This window comes from Vigna umbellata, chromosome 4 (genome assembly GCF_029865625.1).
Source record: "Vigna umbellata cultivar VRB3 chromosome 4, Vumbellata_1.0, whole genome shotgun sequence".
NCBI classification, from domain to species: domain Eukaryota; kingdom Viridiplantae; phylum Streptophyta; class Magnoliopsida; order Fabales; family Fabaceae; genus Vigna; species Vigna umbellata.
Genome location: NC_142168.1, coordinates 36,228,014 through 36,251,216, shown reverse-complemented (window position 1 = coordinate 36,251,216; position 23,203 = coordinate 36,228,014). Strand labels below are relative to the sequence as shown.

Here is a 23,203-nt window from a genome sequence, read left to right as displayed (position 1 = left end):
TGAAAAATGAGTTGTATGATGAGATGATGTATGAAGAAGTATGAATTTGTGCCATGATATGAGTGATTAAATGCATGAAAGTTTATACTGAAAAATATGGTTACTGTATGTTGAAATTGAATATGAAAATCATATGAAAATGAACGTTCTTTATCGAAACGGTCTTTGACCGTTCGGTAGTCCTAAGTAAATTCTTTGTAGTAGTTGAACCCTTTCATTTGGGAAGGATTCTCTTTGAGGACGAACGCCCTCTTATATTAGCCTTACGTTTGCGCGTTCGGCCAAACGTAAATACCCTGAGTGTTTGTGAGAAATTTGAGAAGCCTGAGAATATATTTAAACACTTAGTCATATTGTTCCAAATGTAACTTCAACATTATAACTTATGAAAAATCTTATTTCAAATGTATTGAATTAGCTATGGGTCTCGACCCAAAGCGTACGTCCTAAGTAGCGCTCGGTCTTATACCGAACGCTCGTCCAAATGTGTATGTGGTAAAGAACGCTCGGTCCTATACCTAACGTTCATTCCTTCTGTACTTATCAACAAGCGGTAATAGCGTTCGTCCTGAATTGAAATAGCGTTCGTCCATAAATTTAAATAGCGTTCGTCCAATAGTCCTAGTAACGTTCGTCCAATACTTCAGCGACGTTCGTCCAAAACTTCATTAAATGCCTAGTTTCGCGCTCGGTCATTGACTGGCGGTTTGTCTCCTGAATTATCTCGTGTTCGGTTTATTTATCTAAACAAGTTTGTGAATTATGTATCCATTGGATTCATTCCAGAGTTATTGAACTTAAATCATTCTAAGTATTTTCCAGATCGTACTAGATTCAGTTCATCTAACTGAGTCAAGTTATAATGGAGTTCGTCTAATAACCTGTCTTGGTTTTATTCTACTCGTGAACGAGCCTCTCTTGGTAATGTATTAACGTTCGTCCTCTATTACAAAGAGGGCTGGACGTTCGTTCTTTTATGGAAGTGAAACTAAGAATGAAAGTGTGAATAAGATGAAAGATTAAAATGTGCGAATGATGTAAGAGATGAAATTATGATTGTGTATTTTGAACGAGCGTTCCAGGGAGGAACGACTCTTGGTTGAAAGATTGAGATTTGTAAAGTATGAATGTGGTAAGCTTAGCTGGCGGTTCATCCTGATATTCCGTGAGTGCTTGTTCTCAAGTAGAGAGGAGTATGTCATGTGTGGGAATGGCAGGAGGTCTTAGTCCATAACTGTAACTTGGACAGAACGGACTAACCTCAGGTGGCAGCTGACGAGTATTCCAGCTCTTCCACCTGGGTGCACGGACGTCGTAGCTACACAAAATTCATACAGTCCGGACGGTCGGTCTAGTACCAGGAATTTGATTGAGTTAATGGATGAATTGAATGCATGTATTGTGAATTAATTAATATATTTGGTATGTATGAACTGTATGTTTTACTTGAATTAAATTCAATAAGCTTACCCTTGCATTTTTCCATTGTATTGTCTGTTTTTGTATATTCGTCTTGTCAAATGCAATGATCATCCGTGTGGATGTGAGCAGAGGGAGATGCGTCTCTAGAGCAAACACTTGAAGAGGAAGTTATTGCTGAAGATAACTTAGTAGAAGTTGAGGTGAAGGCCGAACAGTAAAGGCGTTCGGTTATTTTTAGTTAGTGTAGTTAGTAGCGAGCCGCTTTAGAGCAAGCATTCCTTTTTGGCTTGCGTTTGAATATTGAACGTTCGGTATTTTCTTTTGTAAACCGTTCGTTCTTATTATTTTTGTAGCGCTCGTAGTTTATGTATGTAAATGTAAGGCCGTTCGGCCAAATTTGAACCTTGTTCTCTGTTACGGTAAAACTGCTTTATCATATTAATACATGTTAATATTCTATTATATAGTTGCTGACTGTATAATTTTGGGATGTTACACCTTATCTTTATAAACTTCTGTTACAACAATATGTTATGTTCCATTGTTTGATAAAACAATACTCATAAAAATTTAAGTTATCAATAAATAATTCTTCTAAGAAAAGTAATTAAATGACATTGAAGCATAATTTCTATAATCAACTTTGACCATATGTAAATTACTATTTAATTATTAATATAAAAAAGATTTTAACTTTTGTTATTTTAGACTTTTGACATCCGTCAAAGGTTCAATGTCATAGTAAAAAAACGTCAAATTAATTGACGTATGTTGCAGGAAAAATCGAAGTTAATTGATGTTTGTTGTAGGAACAATGGACCTTAATTAATCTATATTGCATGAACAACAAATGTCTTGCTTTTTTTTAAAAAAAGAATTGCCAATATTTTCTTTCATGGAAACCATGGAAAATAAACCTATAATACAAAAATACACCACAAAAATTTTCAGAATTTTAGAAGTAGTATTGGTATCTAAAATAAAAGTGCAATAACCCGTATACATAAAAAAACCAAAATGAAACCAATCGTGATAGTGAGGGAGTAGACAGGCGCCACTGTGAGGGTGAGGAGAAGATAATTATCGTCAGTGAGGGTGAAAAGAGAACTCAATGGTGCTCCAAATGGAGTTTATGCATGAAACCAATCGATTAAAATGAAAGAAAATCATACATAAAGTCATCATATTTGTGTTAAGTGGAAGGAACATTACCTTTGGTGGTCACTAAAAGCTTCGTTGGAGACGTTTGACTTGCAATGAAGAAATAGCACATAAAAACAATGAAACAAATATTCTTTCTCGAACTGTTTTTTTCATGATTAAAGGGTATATAGACGTCAAATGCACTTATATATACAAGATACAAAAAACGGATGCACTTAATCGATTTAAGTTAATTCCTTAATTGATTCGGTCCAACTCTCTGTTTTAATCGATTATGTTAATTCCTTAATCGATTAAAATAGACACTACAACCCTATTTTGTTTCTAACACACACACACTTTAACTGATCGTGGACTTTGCTTAATCAATTAATACAACCAGATTTATGCATTCTTGCTATTATATGCACCTAAGACTCTTTCATACATAAATTATGCATCTGAGACTCTTTGTCCTACATGAGTTTAATTTTATTCTAACAATTTAAGCACTTAAGAAAAAAAACATTTTACACAATTCATCATCAAAAATAATTTTACCATACTTAAGAAGACTTTCCCTCTCAAGAAATTAAAATTTGAAATTTGTCCATTTTGAAAAATTCATATATAATTATTATTAAATTTATATAAAATATATTAAAAGAATAATTATATTTTAAATTTTTATTAGATATAATTAGTTGGATTAAAAAAATATAATTATTAATCCAAAAGGATAAACTAATTTATATTCTACAGGATTAAGTATGTTTTTAGTTCTTTAACTTACATGTGAAATTGGAATTTGCCATCTCTCAAAATTAAATATATTTTGGTTGCCATATTTAAAAGAGAAATGAATATATTATCTTTTTAATCTAATGATGTTAATTTTTTGGGTTTGTTAAACGATATTTTAAACTAACATTTAAACTAGATCGTGTCAAACAATGCCAACAAACATAATGTTTTAAAAAAATTTAATGCAGTTAAGTTATAGGAAATATATTCATTTATTTTAAAGTTTGAGAATCAAAATACATTAAATTGACATAAAAAGACAAATTCTAATTTCGTATTTAATTTAAAAACTAAAAATCTATGTGTATTTTGTATTGATAAAAGTAAAATCGATAGTAAAATATGTATTAGAAAAAACAAGGTTTAATCCTTTTCGACATCCCTATTTATGTACGAATGTCTCAATTGGGTCCTCGTTTTTTAAAGTGTATCAAAATGGTCCCTAATTTTGAAAATTGATATCAATTGAGTCCTTTCCGTTAAGTTGGCTGGACGGCGTTAAAAAAATTGATGAGTGGATGCTGAGATGACGAACGAACGCTCGTCCACCAGCGAACGAACGCTCGTCCATCAGCGAACGAATGCTCGTCGACCACCGAACGAACGGTCGTCCAGTGTGGAACGAACGGTCGTTCAGCAGTAAGAGGTCGACGAGCGTTCGTTCTCTGGTGGACGAGCGTTCGTTCTCTGGTGGACGAGCGTTCGTTTGCTGGTGGACGAGCGTTCGTTCGTCATCTCAGCATCCACTCATCAATTTTTTTAACGTCGTCCAGCCAACTTAACGGAAAGGACTCAATTGATATCAATTTTCAAAATTAGGGACCATTTTGATACACTTTAAAAAACGAGGACCCAATTGAGACATTCGTACATAAATAGGGATGTCGAAAAGGATTAAACCAAAAAACAATTATCAAACATTCAAAAGAAATATTCTTTATTGATAATTATAGATAAAAGAATTTAATTAAACAAATATACTCCTATATTCAAATAAATTAAATTTTATAATATAGATGATGAAATCTTAATTTCCTATTTTTTAATCATAATTTATATTTTTTTCCTTCACAAGATAAATGTATATTTCATCTTCTTAATTATTTAATATTTAAAACATATTATCAAAATTTAAAAATTCTCAAACCACAATTTAGCTAATTTATTTATACATAGAGACACACACACAATTTCTTTCCTCTCACCACACCTTAAGCATGGGAGAAAGACGTGGTTGGACTCTCAAGATTGTCCACTTCTCAAAATTGACTTCTGAAACCGAAAACATATTAAAAAATAATTTCATTTTGATTGAGAGCATAAATAAAAGAATCAAATTTCTAAGTTACAAAAAATGTTCCTGTTCATTTATTTTTTAATCCAAACATCCATTTGATAAAATATAGGGTTAAATTAAATTAAATGTTTAGAATATAAAACCATATTAAATTAAAATAGATGAATAAATAGCGATTTAACCTTAGAAAGACTACATATAACAATAACAATATATTATTACAAACTGGTACAACATGTTTTTTTTTCCGTGTTGATGCGGTAAACGAAGGTTCGAGAAGGTGGGTTTAAGCACACATTAGAAACAGACAGAGGAAGTAGAAAGCCAAATCAAAACCAGTGGGCGTTTCGTAGAATCCTCATTGCTCTGAAAACGACAAACCGAGATTGAAAAAACGCCCACATTTTCACTTTCAACTCTTTTATTACATTGCATAAATTTCAACACTCTTCTCAGATTGCCCACCGAAAAAGCCTTTCACCATGGTTTCTAGCCGTTTCGTGTCGCTCTTTTTCTGTTTCCTCTGTTTTGAGATCTCTGTTTCCTCCATTCGGTTGCCTGGTGTGGACCAAGAAGCCAAGGCCACGTAATGATGATGATAATTTTATTTCTGAATGCACTTTTGCCATTTGGGTATCTCTCTGCCCGTGAATGAGTTTAAAATTTTACATTTTTTTATGTTTTGGTTTGTGGGTGTTTGTTTTCAGCCATGGATCGGGGCTTGGGTTGAACAAAGGAGTCTGTTCAGTGAAATTTGATCCCACACGGGTCACTCAGCTCTCATGGAATCCCAGGTTTGACCTTTTCCTTTGTTAGACAAATGGGTCGATTTTATTTTCTTTTGTTGTTGAACTTTTGTGAATTATGTCATGCAGGGCTTTTCTGTACAAGGGATTCTTGAAGGAGGAAGAATGCGACCATGTGATAGCTCTGGTTAGATTTAGTTTTTGATCTTAGTCCTTATACTTTTAAAACAATGACTGGATTTTGGTCTTGGTATTTTTTGTAATCGATGCATTTTGATCTTATTTTCTATAATTGTTGAATTCCGTTCGTCTTTTGTAAAGCATAGGAACTACGACCAATTTTGACCTTAAATTGAGGGAACTAAGGCATTTTTATCCTTTTGTTTTTATTATCAATACATTAGAAAAGGGTCTGCGACTGTGATCTAGGCTGCAACTTAATGGTTTTTTGGGATTTCTGTGACTGCAATCGCTTTGTGGTTGCTGAGGCTGCATTTGTCCGCAATTTATCGCAATATTAAGGGTTGTGACGAAATTGTGGCTACAATTTAAAACCTCTATCATTGGGTTTATGTGAGATTTTTTATGGGATTATACATCATATTTTGTTTTGTGTCTGATTTTTTGTGATATTAGGCCAAGGACAAGCTGGAGAAGTCTATGGTGGCAGATAATGAGTCTGGTAAAAGTATAATGAGTGAAGTCAGAACGAGTTCTGGAATGTTTCTGAACAAGGCACAGGTGTGATGAATCAAAATTTATTTTATGCTATGTGAAAACCTTCAATGCTTTTATTTGATTATGATTAATTATGTAGGTTATAGAGAAGTATGGTTGGTGAAGTTCTTTTTTCAAAATTTTTTGGCTGCAATTTTATATGAATACATCATGTTTTTTAATAATGCTAGATTGTGAGAAATGTTTTAGCAATTAGCTTGGAGATTTTGATGATAAGCATAAAATGTATAGATAGATTCTTGACTTGGAGGTCTGATTGATCTTAGGAAAACAAGTATAGATAGATTCTTAACTTGACTAAGTTAAATGGAAGTGTATGCAAAATTTGGATTGAATTATAACTACAATGAAGTGAAGATGTACAAAACCACAAGTTAATATGTGAATAGGGAGATGTGTGTGCTACAGAATGTTTGCACTCGCTCTTGCTAAATGCTAGAAATGGAATTTTATCTCTTGCACATCCACCTGTGACTTCTGTGTAGCTTTTTCTTTAGGAAAATGAGGTGGTGAACATGCTCAATGTCTGTTTGCTTGTTTGAGATGATTACAATCTAGGATAGACTTTGATACTATCTTGCATTTAAATGTTTAATGTGCATGCATGGAGGGCTGGTACCGTCAGTTCTACAGTGCTGTTATCAGAGGTTAATGGTTTACTCTTTCAGGGCATAAGAGTAACAAGTTAATAATTCTGTCTCATGACCAAATATATCCTTTGAAGTTATTGGGCAAGATCTGTCAAATCATGAGATTGAGATCCCGAGAGAACAAACTGGGGGTTAAAAAAATGATTTGAATCCTGTTTGCTGTTAACAGTAGAGGTTCTGTTTAATAAATAATAAATGTTTATTATGTTTATTACTTATTATATATGGTTGAAATATAAACTAGTAAATAAATCCACTGTCCCGCAAAATCAGACACATGTTTTCCATTTTTCTTTCATAGTTTTAGATGGTGTTTATTTCAATGGTAAGTAAAAAGCTTGAGGAATGGTTGAGAATGATTTATCAGAACCTGTCATGTTAACATCATATATAGGAGGGGGTCCAAATCCTAAAAGTAGACCACAAGCAAAGTGTGTAGAGCCCATAAGCTACTTGAAAGAAAAAGTAGTCTGATGATTCATATTTTTTAAATAGCATTTATAGTTAGAGTGCCTATACGAATCTAATATAGTTGTCGATGGTAATTCACCTCTCCTCTCAGAATCATCTACTACTGATTGTTGGGAAAATTAGCATAATTTCTTTGCAACTTTTTTATTTCAATTTGATGAGCTGAAATTTATTTTAACAGAGCTTTGTGACACTTGCATTTAGCTATTGATTTCCTCTTTTTTCTATATTTGATCTTTTAAGGATGAAACAGTTGCTGATATTGAATGCCGAGTTTCTGCATGGACATTCCTTCCTGTAGGTTAGTAAACAATATCATTCTTTGATCCAGTTCAGTATTTGCTTTTCTTTTCTTTAATATAAACGTATGTCCATTGCATCAGAGAATGGTGAGTCAATGCAAGTATTGCACTATGAGAATGGTGAGAAGTATGAACCACACTTTGATTACTTCCATGACAAAGCTAATCAAATTATGGGTGGCCATCGGATTGCTACTGTATTGATGTATCTGTCTAATGTTGAGAAGGGTGGGGAAACAATTTTTCCCAATTCTGAGGTAAATATTTTCTCATGGCTTTGATTCTCTGATGTTTCATTCTGAATCCCTTCCCTCAATCAAAAAGAAAAATTGAAATCATGATCAATTATTTTTCATTTTCAGGGAAAGTTGTTTCAGCCAAAAGATGATACCTGGTCCGAATGTGCTCACAAAGGATATGCAGGTATATATATTTGGATGCCTTTACAAAATATTAGCAGTTTTTTTTATTCGACTTAAATGTTTTTTATTTTGAACTACATCAGAGAAACATTCCTGGAGGTCTCTGGTGTATAATATCATGTGGTGTACATAATTTCACATTCTCCTTCTTAGTACGATGAATGTTGCAGTCTCATATGCAGAGACTCATTGTTTTTAGGGCTTATGAAAATAGTTTGTGGTATAATTTTTAGCTTATTTGAATAACCTTCTTAGAGAAACTTATCAACACGAGCTCTCAAGTTTCATGATGTAAGCTCATGTGACAAACACACTTCCAGTAGGCTTGGGCTTTTCCTTTTTCTAGTAACAGTACAGTAGTATTTGGCTTAGTCATTACTCTTTAAATAGGACCATTGAATTAGTAGTTTGCAGTATATCTTATTTTCTCTTACTAGATCCTATAATTTCAACATATATAAAATATCAATTTGGTCCTTTCTCACTAAAGTTGAAACAGGTGAGGCAAATGAATATTTCCCCTATAATTGTAATAATTATAACGGAGTTTTTTGCTTAGCTGTTTCATTTGGTATTTACTAACTTGGTTAAAATCATATAGGTTATGTGTGACTTTGTAGAGACATCTTTCTTTCTCTTGCCATCAAAATTGCCATGTGACTGTTAATATTTCACACACTAAGAATTCAATGGTTTTCAGTACTGAATGAACTTAACTATTCTTATCCTTGATATTTCAGTGTCACTATTATTTTAATCTCACCCATAAATCTAACAATTTTTTTGTCTTTTCAGTAAAACCTCGTAAGGGTGATGCCTTGTTGTTCTTCAGTCTTAATCTTGATGCAACTACTGATAGCAATAGCTTGCATGGAAGCTGTCCAGTCATTGAGGGTGAAAAGTGGTCTGCAACCAAGTGGATTCACGTTAGTGACTTTGAAAAACCTGTGAGATCACTTGAGAGTACTGGAGACTGTGTTGATGAGAACGAGAATTGCTATAGGTGGGCTAAAGTAGGTGAATGTGAGAAGAATCCACTTTATATGGTTGGAGGTGAAGGAGTCAAAGGAAAGTGCATGAAGAGTTGCAATGTCTGCTCTTCTTAAAGAGTCTGTTACCTTTTCTTCTTTGCACTTAAATGCATGTAGAAACATACTACATTGTGAAATATAATGTATATATATATATATAACATTCATTTTGTTGTGAACTATAACCATGAATTCTGCCAGTACATTTCATTCTGTTTTCTTAGAACACAAAGGATTTAATTTTTAGCCATATTTTAATGGTCAAAGATAAAACTGGATACACCATTCTCTGTCTAGAGGGTGTTTTTATTGCCTGATACCGCTTTTCATGCATTTTGGATATATGTTGTGTTTGAGTAGAACTTGATTAAGTGCCTATAGACAATTGATTATCATTGTTTGAGTTGTTTTAGTAATCAAAGGTGAAATAAGATGAAGTTATATTATAAGATATTTTTATAAACTATTATAAGGAGTTAACTGAAATACTTTGAAAAGAAGTTTTGATTAAATTATAAACTATTTTTATGTACTCAATCATACTTTTACTGTTTCTGTTGTTCTCACTGCACTTCCGTAAAAATATTCTTGTTTGAAAGTACTCACAGTTGAGTCTTTTACCATGAATAGAACAATATAAAGAATGGACTTTAATGAAGTGATAGTCTATGAGAACTGAAATGATATTATAAGTGTTTTGCTTAAGAGAAATAGGACAAAATAAGGATATAGTAATGAATAAAAATAAGCTAAAAATAGAGTGTAAAAGAAATAGACAAATATAATTCCTCGTAAGAAATTGAAATTGTTTTACGTGTAATTAAGTTTTAAGTTTATACATCAATTTTATCTAACTTTTAATTTATTGAATTCTCAAATATTTTATATTTTTTATTAAGTTTTTATTGTTTAATTTTTTTATTCAATAATTTATGTGATTTTTTTAGAAAAATAAAAACAGTTAAATTTTAAAATTTAATTAAAAAAATGAAAAAAAATTAAGTATTTAACAAATTAAAAAGAAAAGATTCAATTAAAAATATACAAATTTATCAAAGATTTAAAATTTGATTAATTCTATTTCTTATCACAACTCTTCAACTTTTTGGATTCTAAGAAAAAATAAATTATTTAAATAATTAATCTAATGTATAATTAATTGTTGTTATTATTACACTCTATCATAATTATGTTTTGTATATAAGAAAATGGCAACATATTATATATATATATATATATATGTGTGTGTGTTATATATTGCATTTTTTTAATATTTATGAAAACAGTTTAATTTTGAGTTTAAGTGATGCCAAAACATTTAATTTATTTTAGAAAAACTTTTTTTTTTCATATAAAAATCAGGAAGTGACAAAATAAAATCAGTCATAATATGGATGGGATAGCTTTGATGAATAAAATTTAGGTTTAATCCTTTTCGACATCCCTATTTGTGTACGAATGTCTGAGATAGGTCCTAGTTTTCTAAAGTGTATCAAAATAGTCCTTAATTTTGAAAATTGATATCAATTGAGTCCTTCCCGTTAAGTTGGCTGGACGGCGTTAAAAAAATTGATGAGTGGGATGCTGAGATGACGAACGAACGCTCGTCCACCAGCGAACGAACGCTCGTCCACCAGTGAACGAACGCTCGTCGACCACCGAACGAACGGTCGTCCAGTGTGGAACGAACGGTCGTCCAGCGATAAGAGGTCGACGAGCGTTTGTTCGGTGGTGGACGAGCGTTCGTTCGTCATCTCAGCATCCCACTCATCAATTTTTTTAACGCCGTCCAGCCAACTTAACGGAAAGGACTCAATTGATATCAATTTTCAAAATTAAGGACCATTTTGATACATTTTAGAAAACGAGGACCTATCTCAGACATTCGTACACAAATAGGAATGTCGAAAAGATTAAACCTAAAATTTACTAGAAAGGATAAAAAAACCTTTTGTTAAGACTTTCCTCTTCTCTTTGGAACACAAAGATATACCAAATACATTTATGTGTATGTGATACAAATGGAAGTATGATTACATGATAGCATTGTATTCATGGTAGCTCACAGGTTCACTTAAACAGCATTTATGTAGAGTAGAATTTATTTTTCATAATTTAGTGGTAATGATGCTTACACAGGCTCTCTGAGAATGAATCTATCTAGTGACAGGGTCTATGTGTACTTTTTCATTATTGTTTTGTCTTAAGCAAAGATTTTGTACTATTAAGAGGCCAATCAACTATAAGATGAAAGAATTTGGATTGCATTACCAAATTAAATCAGTTAATGTTGTCAGTTCTAACCAAAGAGGTCATTCAAATTGCACCCGAAATAGATATTGCTTTTGGGAGAGGAAGGAATTGGGAAGGCACTTGCATTATGTTTCTGATGTCATACAAATGGTTTTTGTTTTAAATTTTTGTTTACAGAAAGATGAACATAATCATGCAATTGTTGTTATTAGGAGCCAATATTTGCATGCTTTTCTTGCCTCTTCATATCTTAAACATTAGCCCCTTTCACCACTTTAAAGTTACCCTTCAATGCATATTGCATCACCATTACATAATTCACTCTGCATTTCTGCTTTTTCTTCTGTCTCTCTTTTCACAAAAAATGGGAAGGCCTCCTTGTTGTGACAAATCCAATGTGAAAAGGGGTCTTTGGACTCCTGAGGAAGATGCTAAAATACTTGCCTATGTAGCCAATCATGGAACTGGAAACTGGACATTGGTTCCAAAGAAAGCAGGTTTCTTCTACCCTTTTCTTTCCAAACAATGTAGGAATAGGAATTTAGAGACATAACTATGTTATGATGCAACTTTACTCTCTTTTCTTTAATTGTTTGCAGGTCTGAATAGGTGTGGTAAAAGTTGCAGACTAAGATGGACCAACTATCTAAGACCTGACCTCAAGCATGATAGTTTTACTCCCCAAGAAGAAGAGCTCATTATTAACCTTCATGGCGCCATAGGAAGCAGGTATCTTCCACTCTATATATTTGCTAAAATGCTTCAATGGCCTCAGTGCATTCTAAAATTTCAGTTTAGTTTCTGTATAAAGAGCTTATCTGTCATCATTTTTTGTATTTTAAGTTTTTAACTACATGTATAATTAGAAGTCTGAGATAAGATTAATTTATAATATAGAATAAATACAAATTTTATTTTATAAGTTAATTTCATAAGATTAAATTAGACTTAAAACATACTTTTTAGCATGTATCAGAGTGTATCCTAACATAAGTTATTTCATCACGAGTTAAGTAAATTTCTTAACATGTCATTCACCTAATGATTTATTAAAGGGGATTTAATTTCTAAAATGATAATAGTTAATTCCAAGCTGTCTAATCACACTATAGGGTGCGATGCAATTTAGTAAATTCTGTTTTTATGATATAGCTATTAGCCTCACAAAGTAAGCAAAATTAGCATGACAAAACTTAATGCACTTGCTGGTATATGTTGCATGAGGAAAATATAAACTGTGTTGTCTTGGTTTATTGAGAGAATGAACTAACCATAAACTTTGACATGCATCACAAATGTGCTAACCATATAACCCCATTTTTTTCACTTTGCCTTTCTTTTAACCTTTTTTTTATTTAAAGGGAAAAAAAATCCGATCTCCGTATTTGTGACATCTAATCACATTTTCTTTTCAGATGGTCTTTAATTGCAAGAAGATTACCTGGGAGAACTGACAATGATGTGAAGAACTACTGGAACACAAAGCTAAGGAAGAAGCTTATGAAGATGGGAATTGATCCAGTGACTCATAAACCAGTATCACAAGTCCTCTCTGATTTGGGAAGCATCAGTGGCTTCCCAAACACCACCACCACTAACCAAATGGCTTATGTTAACAAGGATTTGATGAAGAACAACATGGCACCAACCAAAACTGAACCATCAGGTTCCAATAAGTCAGTGGTGGAGAACACACAAGAGGGTCAAGTTCACTCATGGCAACACCACATTCCTTACCAAGTCCTCACCACAGAAAATGTGCAATCTCAAGTCTTCAGTGAAACTGCATCCTCCACCTCATCCTCATCTTCTTCCAACCTCACCCAGTTAGGCTCACCACAGTCCTACTCTTGCCAAACCCCTCAGGCTCAAACTGCCCCTCATTGTTCCTCCTTTGATTGGAGTGAGTTTCTTCACAGTGACTCATTTGTGTGGTCACTGAACCCCTCAAGTCTGGTGCAAAGTGAAGCTGATCTTTCCATCAATGCCAAAACCAATGGCCATGACAAACAAGGAGTTGCAGCAGTTGAGGGTTGTTGTGGTGGAAGCATGGAATATCAAATTAAAAAGCAATGTGAAGGTCATTCATTTGTAGATGGTATTCTGGACAGGGATAGTGAGTTAAGAGCAGCATTTCCAGAACTTTTGGATGCTTCTTTTGACTACTAAGTGTCTTTTTCTGCTTATTGGTGATTAGCAGGGTTATTAAGCTCAGCACTCTCACATCACTAGGATGTAGCAAAAAGTTAAACCATTCATTATGTTTTTCCAGTTACAGATTTTGTTATGATTTACCATTTTGCAATGCTTCTTATACATGATTTAGCTCTTGTTAATCTTTTACAATGTTTTTTTAGTTTTTAACACTTTTTTAAAAGATGTGTATTTCATTTAACAAAATAAACATGTACTGAATTTTGGATGTTAATGTGTAAGGATATAATTAAGATTAATCCCTTTTAAGGTTTTGGGTTTGATATAGCTATGCCGATTTAGCATCCATGTACTAGGAAATCCTTAATATGAATAAATATTCAAAGTAGTTTTCTTTTTTTTATCATGGATCAATAGAAAATGCACTTTGTCGACTGCTAGAATGTTTGCTAGCCCACAAGAAAAAGTGAGATGAATTGAGTATTTTAATCACTGATTTGTTGAGGCAGAATAGGATATATGACCCGCATAACTAAAAAAGCAGTTGTTCATATTTTAATCTCAAAATTAAACAATTTTTTTATTTTATTTTATTAATCTTTCACTTTATGTTTGACATATTTATTTGATATAGAGATCTTAATTTTATGTATATTTAATTTATTTTAATTTTACTATCAATCATAGAATGCAACAAAGATAGAAATAAAAGAAGATTATTGTTAAAAAGTTTTAAAATTTTATCCTTAAAATCAGTTAGAAAAATCATGTTAGGTGATCTTCAAATAGATATAATGTAAAGTTAGCAAACATACCCTATATAGTGCTATACAAGACAGGATAAAATTACATAGGAATTTTGCTAAAATCATGAAGAAAAAACTCTGCTACCAATAACTATTCTAACTGTATAGATAAGAATTCAAATGCTAATAACCTTAAATCCTAAAATGAAAAACCCGAGACCTAAAAATGAGCAAGAGATATCAGTGGTTCAATTATTATGCAATCCATAAAAAGTAGCATCACCAAAAGTAGATAAGAACACTTAGTAATAAGTTTTCAGATATAGCAACTAACCCAAATGAATTAGCCTAAAATTATGGGGATAAGAACTAAACATAGAAGGCTAATTACTAAATTTGCATGAACAGGCTAAACAAAAGAGATTATTATAGCCAAAGATGAATGCTTTTCTCCACTATCCAAAACCATATTGAGAGAAGGAAAGAGAAGACACATTTTTCCATTGCAATCCAGAAAAAACTTAGATTCATATCATGAATTCATTGCAAAGATCATCGTTTTCATTTCGAAGACAAGGATCTTCTGGTAGAATATGGCAAGATCAAATACAATTCGAGGAAGCAAAAGCCAATGGTCATGCTGGTACTGCTCCATTTTCTTCGGGGAAGAACAAGATGAAGAAGAACAAGGAGGCAAATGTGCCACAAATTGAAGAAACCATAATGGGAAGAACATATCAGGAGAATTATGAAGGTGACACACATTCAAATTCTTCACCTTCTTTATCTAAATCTCAGAATAAGGTACATGGAAGTTTTTTCTCTTCCATTTGCGGATTATGTATCAGTAATTCTTCAGGTCGTGATTGATCACCCTTGTTTTTTTTATTAGGGTCATCTCTTTTGTATCAGTTTCTTGGTTTTTAATGTTGTGCAAATATGTGTCTTCTTTTTATGTTCAATGAACATTCTTTTGTTTTTCTTAATAGAATTACTATGTATTCTTTCGTTTTATGTTTGCCAATGTTCAATGCAACAAAGAAAATAAGCAATATATGCGAAAATTGCAGATGCGGTTTAAGCCGTTCGGGAAAATGATAAAGGGTTTTTTTGTTTTTTTCCCGTGTACATACACCCTTTGATTGTTTAAAAACTCTTGGTAACACGAAAATATGGGTATTGGAAAAGTAAAAAGAAAATGAACAAAAAAAGACAAGTAACTAAAATGTAACCTAATGAATAAGGACTAAAATAAACCAATTATTTGTTAATTGAAGCATGAACTATGTGAAATTATTTATGAGCTTTTTTAGGTGAGTATGAACAATGCTACAAAAGTTAAGATGTTGAGGTTTAGTGGAATCTTCGAGTTCTAATCTTGGTTTAACATTGAGTGTTGAAAATAAAGGAAAAAATAGACAGAAAGGTCATAATCAAGGCTGAGGCAGATCAAAGTCTAAAGGAAGACCATAAACAAAAGTACTAAATGATATTACTTGTTGGAATTGTCAGAAAAATGGTCACGTTACATATCAATGTTGGGCTTTAAGAAAGAACAACAACAACAACAAGAAACTAGATTATAATCAATCAGCAAATGCAGCAACAAATAAAATTTGCAGATGCCTTATTATTATGTAGTTTAGATAGTTCTATTGACTTATGGATTATGGTCTCAGGTGCGTTATTTCATACAACACCCTCTTTGGAACTATTATCTAACTATGTTTTTGGAAAGTTTGGGAAGGTTTACCTTGAAGATGGAAACGTGTGGACTTTGAATAATGTTAGACATATTCTAGCCTTAAATAGAAACTTAATATCTGTTGGACAGTTAGATGATGAGGGACAATACACCACCTTTAGAGATGGACATCGGAAGGTAATGAAAGACAATTTTGTTGTTGCTCGTGGAAAGAAGCAATAATCTCTTTACATGACTGCAGATGAGGATATGATATCAGTTGCAGAAGTTGACAACAGTTCCTCTTTTTGGCATCAAAGGCTTAGGCATATGATGAGAAAGGAATGAAACTACATGATCTCGAAAGGTAAAATACCTAACTTGAAGCATGTTGACGTTGGGTCTTGTGAACATTGTATCTTTGGAAAGCAGGAAAAATGTTACCTTCTCCAAAAGAGGAAAGAGATGTCTTTCCTCTTTTATTGTCTTGTTCCTAATAGTAATAACTCATTAAACTCCTAATAAAAATTAAAGTATGATTGAGCCATCATTAGATTGATAAAAGATAAAAGTTCATCCCAATTACTATAAATAAAGATCTTACATATGACTTTAGGAGAACATGCACGTAACATCTCTTATCAATTGAGCAGTCATCTACTGAATTAGTCATCAGAATGCCTTCTGTGTATACCCTTTGAGGAGTTCTGAATGAGTGGGAGACCCAGGTGAAGGAAGGAGGACCTCAATAAGTTCTGTTTGGGCTGATACAATGCTCGGCCAGCCCTCAACAGGTCTTGTCTGAGCTGCTACAGTGCTCAATCAACCTTCAATAGAGCCTCCTGAGTTATTATAGTGTCCGACCAATCTTTTGCACAGCCCGTCCAACCTGCTCCACAACTCTTCTACCAGTGTTAACCTCAAAGCCAACTAAAGACCCCTATCCTCAAACAATTGGTATCAAAATCAAGTTCACAAGTTCCATGTCCTGAAAATTGTTCAGAGGAGGCCTAGAGACAACTTTCACATGAGCTTTAGCTAATGTCGTCTCTTTTTCCGGTAGCATTCATATGTATACCGCATTGTAACACTCACATAAAAGAACATGCACTTTTCAATTTCTTTTTGTACCACATACAACTTACTGATAGAGTCTTTAATAACCCATTAGAGTGTTATCAGTACAAATTTCCATGTAATAGCTTCCAACCAAAAAAAGCATTAACAAACTATTTAGCATTTCACCACAGTAACAAAGAGGCTAAGAAAATCTACTTGCCTAAACCCCCTTTTTGTGGTATGAACTCATTAGTAAGACTTACATTTACCAACACCTAAATGAGTAGAAATAAGAAATTAGCAAATCCAACCAATCTACTTTTTCACAAAAATCCAATCTTTCTAGCATGTAAAACAAAAAAGTTCCAAATATGCCTTTACATATAATAAAACCCTTTTTCTTTCTCTTTAAAGTTTCTTCCACCGTCTAATTAGCTACAATATTCCTTACTTTTAGAAAGGTAGTTTGACTCGAGTTAGTAAGTCTTGGAAGCGCCCTTTTAACCTCCAAGACAAGATTTTTTAGGGTGTTTTGTGCATGGAACAAACAAAAAATATTGGTTTATAATTACAAGATTGTGACAATCATGAATTTTTGGTACAAGAGAGATAACTCATCTTACATTTAAAATGACCTTATCTCATCTTGACATTCCCAAATGTTTTAACAATTTTAAAAATAATTAATGGAGACAGGGAATTTTCAAGGAACCTTCTTTATGGAGCAAGACTTTGTGATATAGAAAACACATGCATAAATTGTAGGGTATAAAAAATAATAAAAAACTGACCCACATGCCTTCCAATCAATCCACCAAAATGGACTAGACAGGGTTACCCATTTCATAGTTCTAAAGTCAATTGATTCGCTTTTGTTCTTTTTACATTGCCAAGAAAAAAAAAGTCAATTCAAATAATGGAAAAATAAATAAGAAATAAAATTAAATTAAAAATTTTTAGTTGGAAAGTATAATAAAGTTATGAAGTCGTGTTTAATTTAAATGAAATAAGATAAGAATTTCCCTTTTACCAAACAAACCCTACAAATAGGTCAAATCTAAACTGTTTGAAAAGCATGTTCGGTGTAAAAAGTCAGATTTTAAATCATTAAAAAATGTTTTATACTTATTAGGTCAAACTATTTAAGTAAATATAAATAATTTTTTTATATTATGACTAAACCAAGATATTGAAATCATACATTTACACATTTCTCTTGAAAATGTGATGAGAATGGGGTTGGGAAGTGGAAATTAATGAATTTAAAAAATTATAAAAAAAAGAACTCTATCAATTTTTTCATGCATTCCTATAACAATTTAGGATAGCATGTTAAAAAAAGGGTTAAATTGATTTAGTTTACTTTTCTTTTGTGAATATTAGATTAAAAGGACTTAGGAACCTCATCATATGGAAGAGAACGAAAAGGAAAAATAGATTAAAACCCCTTCTAACTACAACGGTGTGCCTTCCATATTTTTCAAAATCATTGTAAAAGTTAACAACTGATTTTATGTATATTTAATATTTGATAGACCAGTTGATAAGATCATAAGTAGTTTGGATTGTATTATTAAGTTCAATTTAATCTAATTTTCAATTCAATCAGATAAACTCCACTCGATTAAGTTGGATTTGTCTAATTTATTCATCAGTTTAGTTCGGAGAAAAAGTAATAAATGAAGTATAAACTTAGTGATTTGTGATGCTATTCATGTAGTTTTGCAAATATAGAAATAAAATAGCAATGGCTTAAATTCAGAAGTGATTATGTATCTGAGAGATAAGTTATTCATTGATAATTTCTAATTTGATTATTCTCATTACTATACACTGTACGAATCTTATATCAATGAATCGATTAATTCAAGGATACATTGCTGTTAGCGACCGAATTTTCTTCTTTTTTCTTTTTAAAACAATCTGTGAGTGACATTCTTGTAATCATTATGGAAAATATTAAGGTTAAAACTCTTTTATGTTGAAGACTAGCCAATCTGGTTGAAGTTGCTGTAGTCAAGTTTGTTCAACCGTATTGCACATAATAGATGTTCTGGCAAGTCTTCAGCCTTGTTTCCCTACAATCATGAACACAATAGAATGTAAATTATATAACCAAGACTTGAAACTTCCAATTGTAAAATAAACTAAATGGTATGAGCAGAAGATAATTAGTAAATAGTTAATGCAAAGAACTTTTACACTATCATCCAATTACCAACAATTATGTATGATAAATTTGATGGATTTTATAATAATTATCTTAAGAATCACACTAATCATAACACAGAAGAAAAGCTTATTTATGTTGTGAATAAAATGGTAAGTTACCTGAATTGTGAGACCAAAATCCAGGTTACATAGCTTCAGTCTTTCAATGAAGCCTTCAAATCCTTTTCTTGCAATATAGCTAAATCTGTGCACATCCAAATCTATCTCAAGATAGTTTTCTCCCTGTGGAAGAAATGGCATCAGATTAGGAATCTTTCAACAGCTCAAAAATATCACTCAACATAACAAACTCAAGCTAAAGAGAAGGAGAAAAATATATGGGCTAATATGTTGACAGATTTGAATGTGAAAACGAAGGCTCATGGTGACAAACAGATAAAAGTGATGAAAATAAGACCAATAGTCCAAATAAGCTTTCAGAAACGCTACAGCAGAAAAAAGAGGAATGAATCTGTTTGTATGATTTTGGACAATGATCTCTACTGAATCAGACACTTTACAAATTCATTGATGATTGCTTCAATGAAAGATTAAAAGGTTCCTCATAAAATTTATTGAAGGATATTAAATCTGGAACTAGAATATGCAAGTGTGTACCAGGTAAAATTCATGCTGAGGACGTGAGAGAACTGGTTTTTCGTTGTAAGCATTCATAAGCTTCTTTTCAGTTGTGCTTAAACACAGATTCTCCAAATTTGCCACTCTACCTAAAATTTTTAATCTCTCCCTAAACGGCGCGATTGTATCGAGAGGGAAGCCTTTGACTCTTTCAACTTCATCGTTGATCAATTTCTGTCAAGGAAAACAAGAACATGCACACATGTTAATGAAGTGTCTAAAACTACATATAATGTAACGGAGGACATCTTCTGTAACATGAGGCACAATGGCCATAAAAAGGATAAAGATAATCCCCCTTACACTGATACTTTCGCGAAATTGGTCTGGAAGATCTTTAGAGTACTTTTCAGATAATTTGAAGTACAAAACCACATTCATTCCTTCACCGTCATTTTCACTTTGGAAGATCGAGGCAGGATATAATGGTATCTGCATTTCAAAGAGCAAAAATATTTCAATTTCTTGGGTAAAAAATCCAGATTGTGATGAATGTGTATTCCACTGATGTTTTTCAGCACATATGACACAGAATTATTGATAAAATGGGCATCCATATGCAGAATGGTAAGAAACTCTGAACTTTGGGCACACAGCCTAAATTTGCACCTCAGTGATATGGATGAGAAATTCTAAAAAAACAAAGGCATGCAGCTACCTGAAGGTTTACAATAAGAATTGAAGGGACGTCCCCAGGTACATTTATTGCAGGAATTTGTATAAAGCGAGCAATATGATCAATTTTTCGAGGAGACAAAAACAGGTCAGCACCAAGAGGATAGAAAGCAGCACTGCTTGGAGCAGAATCTTTCTTCTTATCCCTGCCAGCCATGCAACAAATGAATTATCGCATTATCAAAAATGGAACAGTGTTTGACTGTTAACATAATGAATGACATCTATTTGAGGGGCATCCCTAGCAAAATGTTCAATCTCCAAAAGAATATTTAGCACAAATTATGAACTTGGTGCCTACCTAAAGTAGTTTTTGCCTCTGACTCTGAATGAACTTGGCTCAATTTGCGACCATGAACCAGGGGTTTGCTTCTCTATTGAACAATATGGAATTGATGAACCGGCCAAATGTTTTTGTTTAAATGCCTTAGGGGAAACTGCAATAAAAGAAAGCCATGAATTAGTAACATAAAAGAACTACCACCAAACATCTAAAATGATACAGAAAATTCAACAAATTAAAGCTTTTTACATATTCTTTGGTGTTTAGTATGCTGTAAACACGGCAGGAGAAATAAAATAAGATCAACCTTAAGCAAACAAGGTATCTTCCCTTTCACAATTTCACAGTTGTGATAAGAGTCTAGTCGATTTCATAAACAATTACTAAAATGTCACCTTGTTTCCTGTTTTCAAAGATCTTTTTACGAAGCAAAATGCCACCAAAGAGACATTTTCGTAATAATATCTGAACACACAGAAAAAAGCAGAAACAATTTCCTCAAACAAACATATCCTATTTCATTCATTTGCACCAAGTTGGAAAGTATGCAAACACCAAAATACAAAGCAATTCTTGCAGGGAAAGAAATATGCAGAATACTCACGTAAAGTCATATCTGAAGACCCTTCTCTCCATTTGAAAGAGAGTTTGGAAAGCGACTTTCTCTGTGAACTCGGTGTATCAGGACTCATTGGCCTTCTTTTTTCAACAGCAAGTGCACTGGAAGAGAGGCAAGGCAAACAGGTATTTGGCAGAATCCCACAATGATCCAGGCTCAGCTTTCTGTCCTCTCCAATTTCATCTGCGTGACCTGAAGATGCTTCTCCTGTCAAAATAGAGTTGAAATAAGCTCAAGGGCCATCTGATTGCAATGTAGAATGTTTTGGTTTGCCTTGATTCTAAGCAATCTTCAAAGAAGAATTGCTACAAAAATAATTATACGGGTGCACTCTAACTGTCTGGCTGTGGTGGCGGTGATCAACAAACGCAGGATCAACTCCTTCAGGAGATGAATAGTTTGGCCTTGACAAAGTTTCACTCTCATTCAAAGTTTCAATCTACCAAACATTCATGTAAAACTATATAACCACACTGACAACAAAAATAAACAATAATAAATTGAAACTCCAATCAAGGTTTCAAAAAACAGCCCACAAACACAACTTCAGCCTTAACATAAAGGTTTTTGGGGACTTTGTGGCCACAAAAAACACTGCTACAATTCTAGCTACATTAGTCACATTCATCAACAATTTCCCCCAACAACTACAACTGCACCCGCATCCACCACATTTGTCTGTAATTTCCCACAACAAAAAGAATTACATAAAATTGCGATCTCTACTCTGCCCCAATTCAGAACATTGAATTCGAATCTCCCCAACCACAACTGACCACAATTTCACCCGTATGAGACATGTTTGTCCCCAGTTACCCTCAATATCAAGGATTATACCAAAGGCTCGGCAACCCCCATTTTGAAAACCTGAAATTTTTACTCCAAATTTACAGAAAAAAAAAAATCACTTACCATCATAGACACTGTAAAATTCGTCATCACACTCAGAATCCAAAGCCGAAGTAGAATCAAACCAAGCAGCATCTGAACCAGAAAAAAAAATAAGGATCTCCACTTCAATGTTACTCAAACATTCATTAAAACTAAAATACAATAATAAACCTCAATTAAGACTAAGTCCACATACATGCAAACCTAAATTAAAAACCAGCAGCATTCATTAAACTATGGTGTCCAATTTTGGTCTCAAATAAAGTAAAACAATAAATTCAAATTTTAAGGAGAAAAAAAAGAGTCACAGAAACTGAAGCACCTGAAGCGCGATTAGAAGCTTGCAAAGCGGAATTAGAGTGAGCAACGTTATTGGCTTCGATCTTTCTCGAAGAGACGCGTCTTCGGAGAATTCTCCTCCGTCGTCTGCGGTGGTTCTTCTTCTTCGCGGCAAGGTCCTCGTTCGCCTTGGGCCTCGACAAGCAAACACCCATTACTTTTTCTCCCCTTCTGGCCCCGAGCCTCTTCGCTTTTAGCGCCGCAGTGTTCAAAAATCGGTGCTTTACAAAAAAGGGTGTTCAAAGAATGAAGATGGAAGATGAGGAAGAAGAAGGAGAAATGGGTCACCAGCAAAGCATCGTCGTTGAGCAAGCTGGTGAAGGGTCATTCATTAGCTTTCATCATGATGCAAGTGCACTTGAGAGTGTGGGGTCCACTCCAGGATTTGATCAGACGGCGAAGGGAGTACCACGTGGACAGTCGTAGGGAGAGCAAAGGTCGAAATTTATGAAAATGATTATGATAAGGAAAATAAAATATCACCTTTTCTATCTTTTTTCTTTATTTTCTATATTTATGCCAAGCACGAGGCTAAATAAAAGTATACGTATCTCCATTACCAAAAAACAAAGTAAAAATAAAAGTGTAACTTTGAGAAAAGAAATCTATATCTTGGAAAGAGTT

General features: G+C 33.1%; 3 protein-coding genes across 3 annotated transcripts; 2 read left to right on the top strand and 1 right to left on the bottom strand.

The window, feature by feature from the left end:
• Positions 1-4,958: 4,958 nt before the first annotated feature.
• On the top strand, positions 4,959-9,205 carry LOC124823610 (putative prolyl 4-hydroxylase 6). The gene is made up of 8 exons (XM_088113587.1): positions 4,959-5,252; positions 5,374-5,460; positions 5,542-5,599; positions 6,049-6,153; positions 7,515-7,572; positions 7,655-7,830; positions 7,936-7,996; positions 8,791-9,205. Exons 1-8 carry the CDS (start codon positions 5,149-5,151, stop codon positions 9,099-9,101), a joined length of 960 nt encoding a protein of 319 aa, XP_087969713.1. The 5' UTR covers positions 4,959-5,148; the 3' UTR covers positions 9,102-9,205.
• A 1,773-nt stretch (positions 9,206-10,978) lies between these two features.
• TDF1 (Duplicated homeodomain-like superfamily protein) lies at positions 10,979-13,632 on the top strand. The gene is made up of 3 exons (XM_047295859.2): positions 10,979-11,776; positions 11,879-12,008; positions 12,695-13,632. Exons 1-3 carry the CDS (start codon positions 11,461-11,463, stop codon positions 13,446-13,448), a joined length of 1,200 nt encoding a protein of 399 aa, XP_047151815.1. The 5' UTR covers positions 10,979-11,460; the 3' UTR covers positions 13,449-13,632.
• Positions 13,633-18,655: 5,023 nt separating this feature from the next.
• LOC124823611 (uncharacterized) lies at positions 18,656-22,898 on the bottom strand. Its single transcript, XM_047295861.2, has 9 exons — positions 22,563-22,898; positions 22,262-22,333; positions 21,335-21,556; positions 20,749-20,884; positions 20,431-20,593; positions 20,076-20,204; positions 19,752-19,946; positions 19,254-19,376; positions 18,656-19,000 (listed from the first exon to the last, which is right to left on the bottom strand). Exons 1-9 carry the CDS (start codon positions 22,732-22,734, stop codon positions 18,911-18,913), a joined length of 1,302 nt encoding a protein of 433 aa, XP_047151817.1. The 5' UTR covers positions 22,735-22,898; the 3' UTR covers positions 18,656-18,910.
• Between the last annotated feature and the right edge of the window lie 305 nt (positions 22,899-23,203).

Excerpts from the sequence above, each read along its gene's own strand:
- TDF1 (XM_047295859.2), top strand. The coding sequence starts at position 11,461 with ATGAACATAATCATGCAATTGTTGTTATTAGGAGCCAATATTTGCATG. Across the intron at positions 11,777-11,878 it reads ATTGGTTCCAAAGAAAGCAG|GTCTGAATAGGTGTGGTAAA; the intron begins GTTTCTTCTACC and ends AATTGTTTGCAG. Across the intron at positions 12,009-12,694 it reads CATGGCGCCATAGGAAGCAG|ATGGTCTTTAATTGCAAGAA; the intron begins GTATCTTCCACT and ends TTTTCTTTTCAG.
- LOC124823611 (XM_047295861.2), bottom strand. The coding sequence starts at position 22,734 with ATGGGTGTTTGCTTGTCGAGGCCCAAGGCGAACGAGGACCTTGCCGCG. Across the intron at positions 22,334-22,562 it reads AGCTTCTAATCGCGCTTCAG|ATGCTGCTTGGTTTGATTCT; the intron begins GTGCTTCAGTTT and ends TTTCTGGTTCAG. Across the intron at positions 19,377-19,751 it reads CTCAGCATGAATTTTACCTG|GGAGAAAACTATCTTGAGAT; the intron begins GTACACACTTGC and ends TTTCTTCCACAG.
- LOC124823610 (XM_088113587.1), top strand. The coding sequence starts at position 5,149 with ATGGTTTCTAGCCGTTTCGTGTCGCTCTTTTTCTGTTTCCTCTGTTTT. Across the intron at positions 5,461-5,541 it reads CAGCTCTCATGGAATCCCAG|GGCTTTTCTGTACAAGGGAT; the intron begins GTTTGACCTTTT and ends TATGTCATGCAG. Across the intron at positions 7,831-7,935 it reads CAATTTTTCCCAATTCTGAG|GGAAAGTTGTTTCAGCCAAA; the intron begins GTAAATATTTTC and ends TTTCATTTTCAG.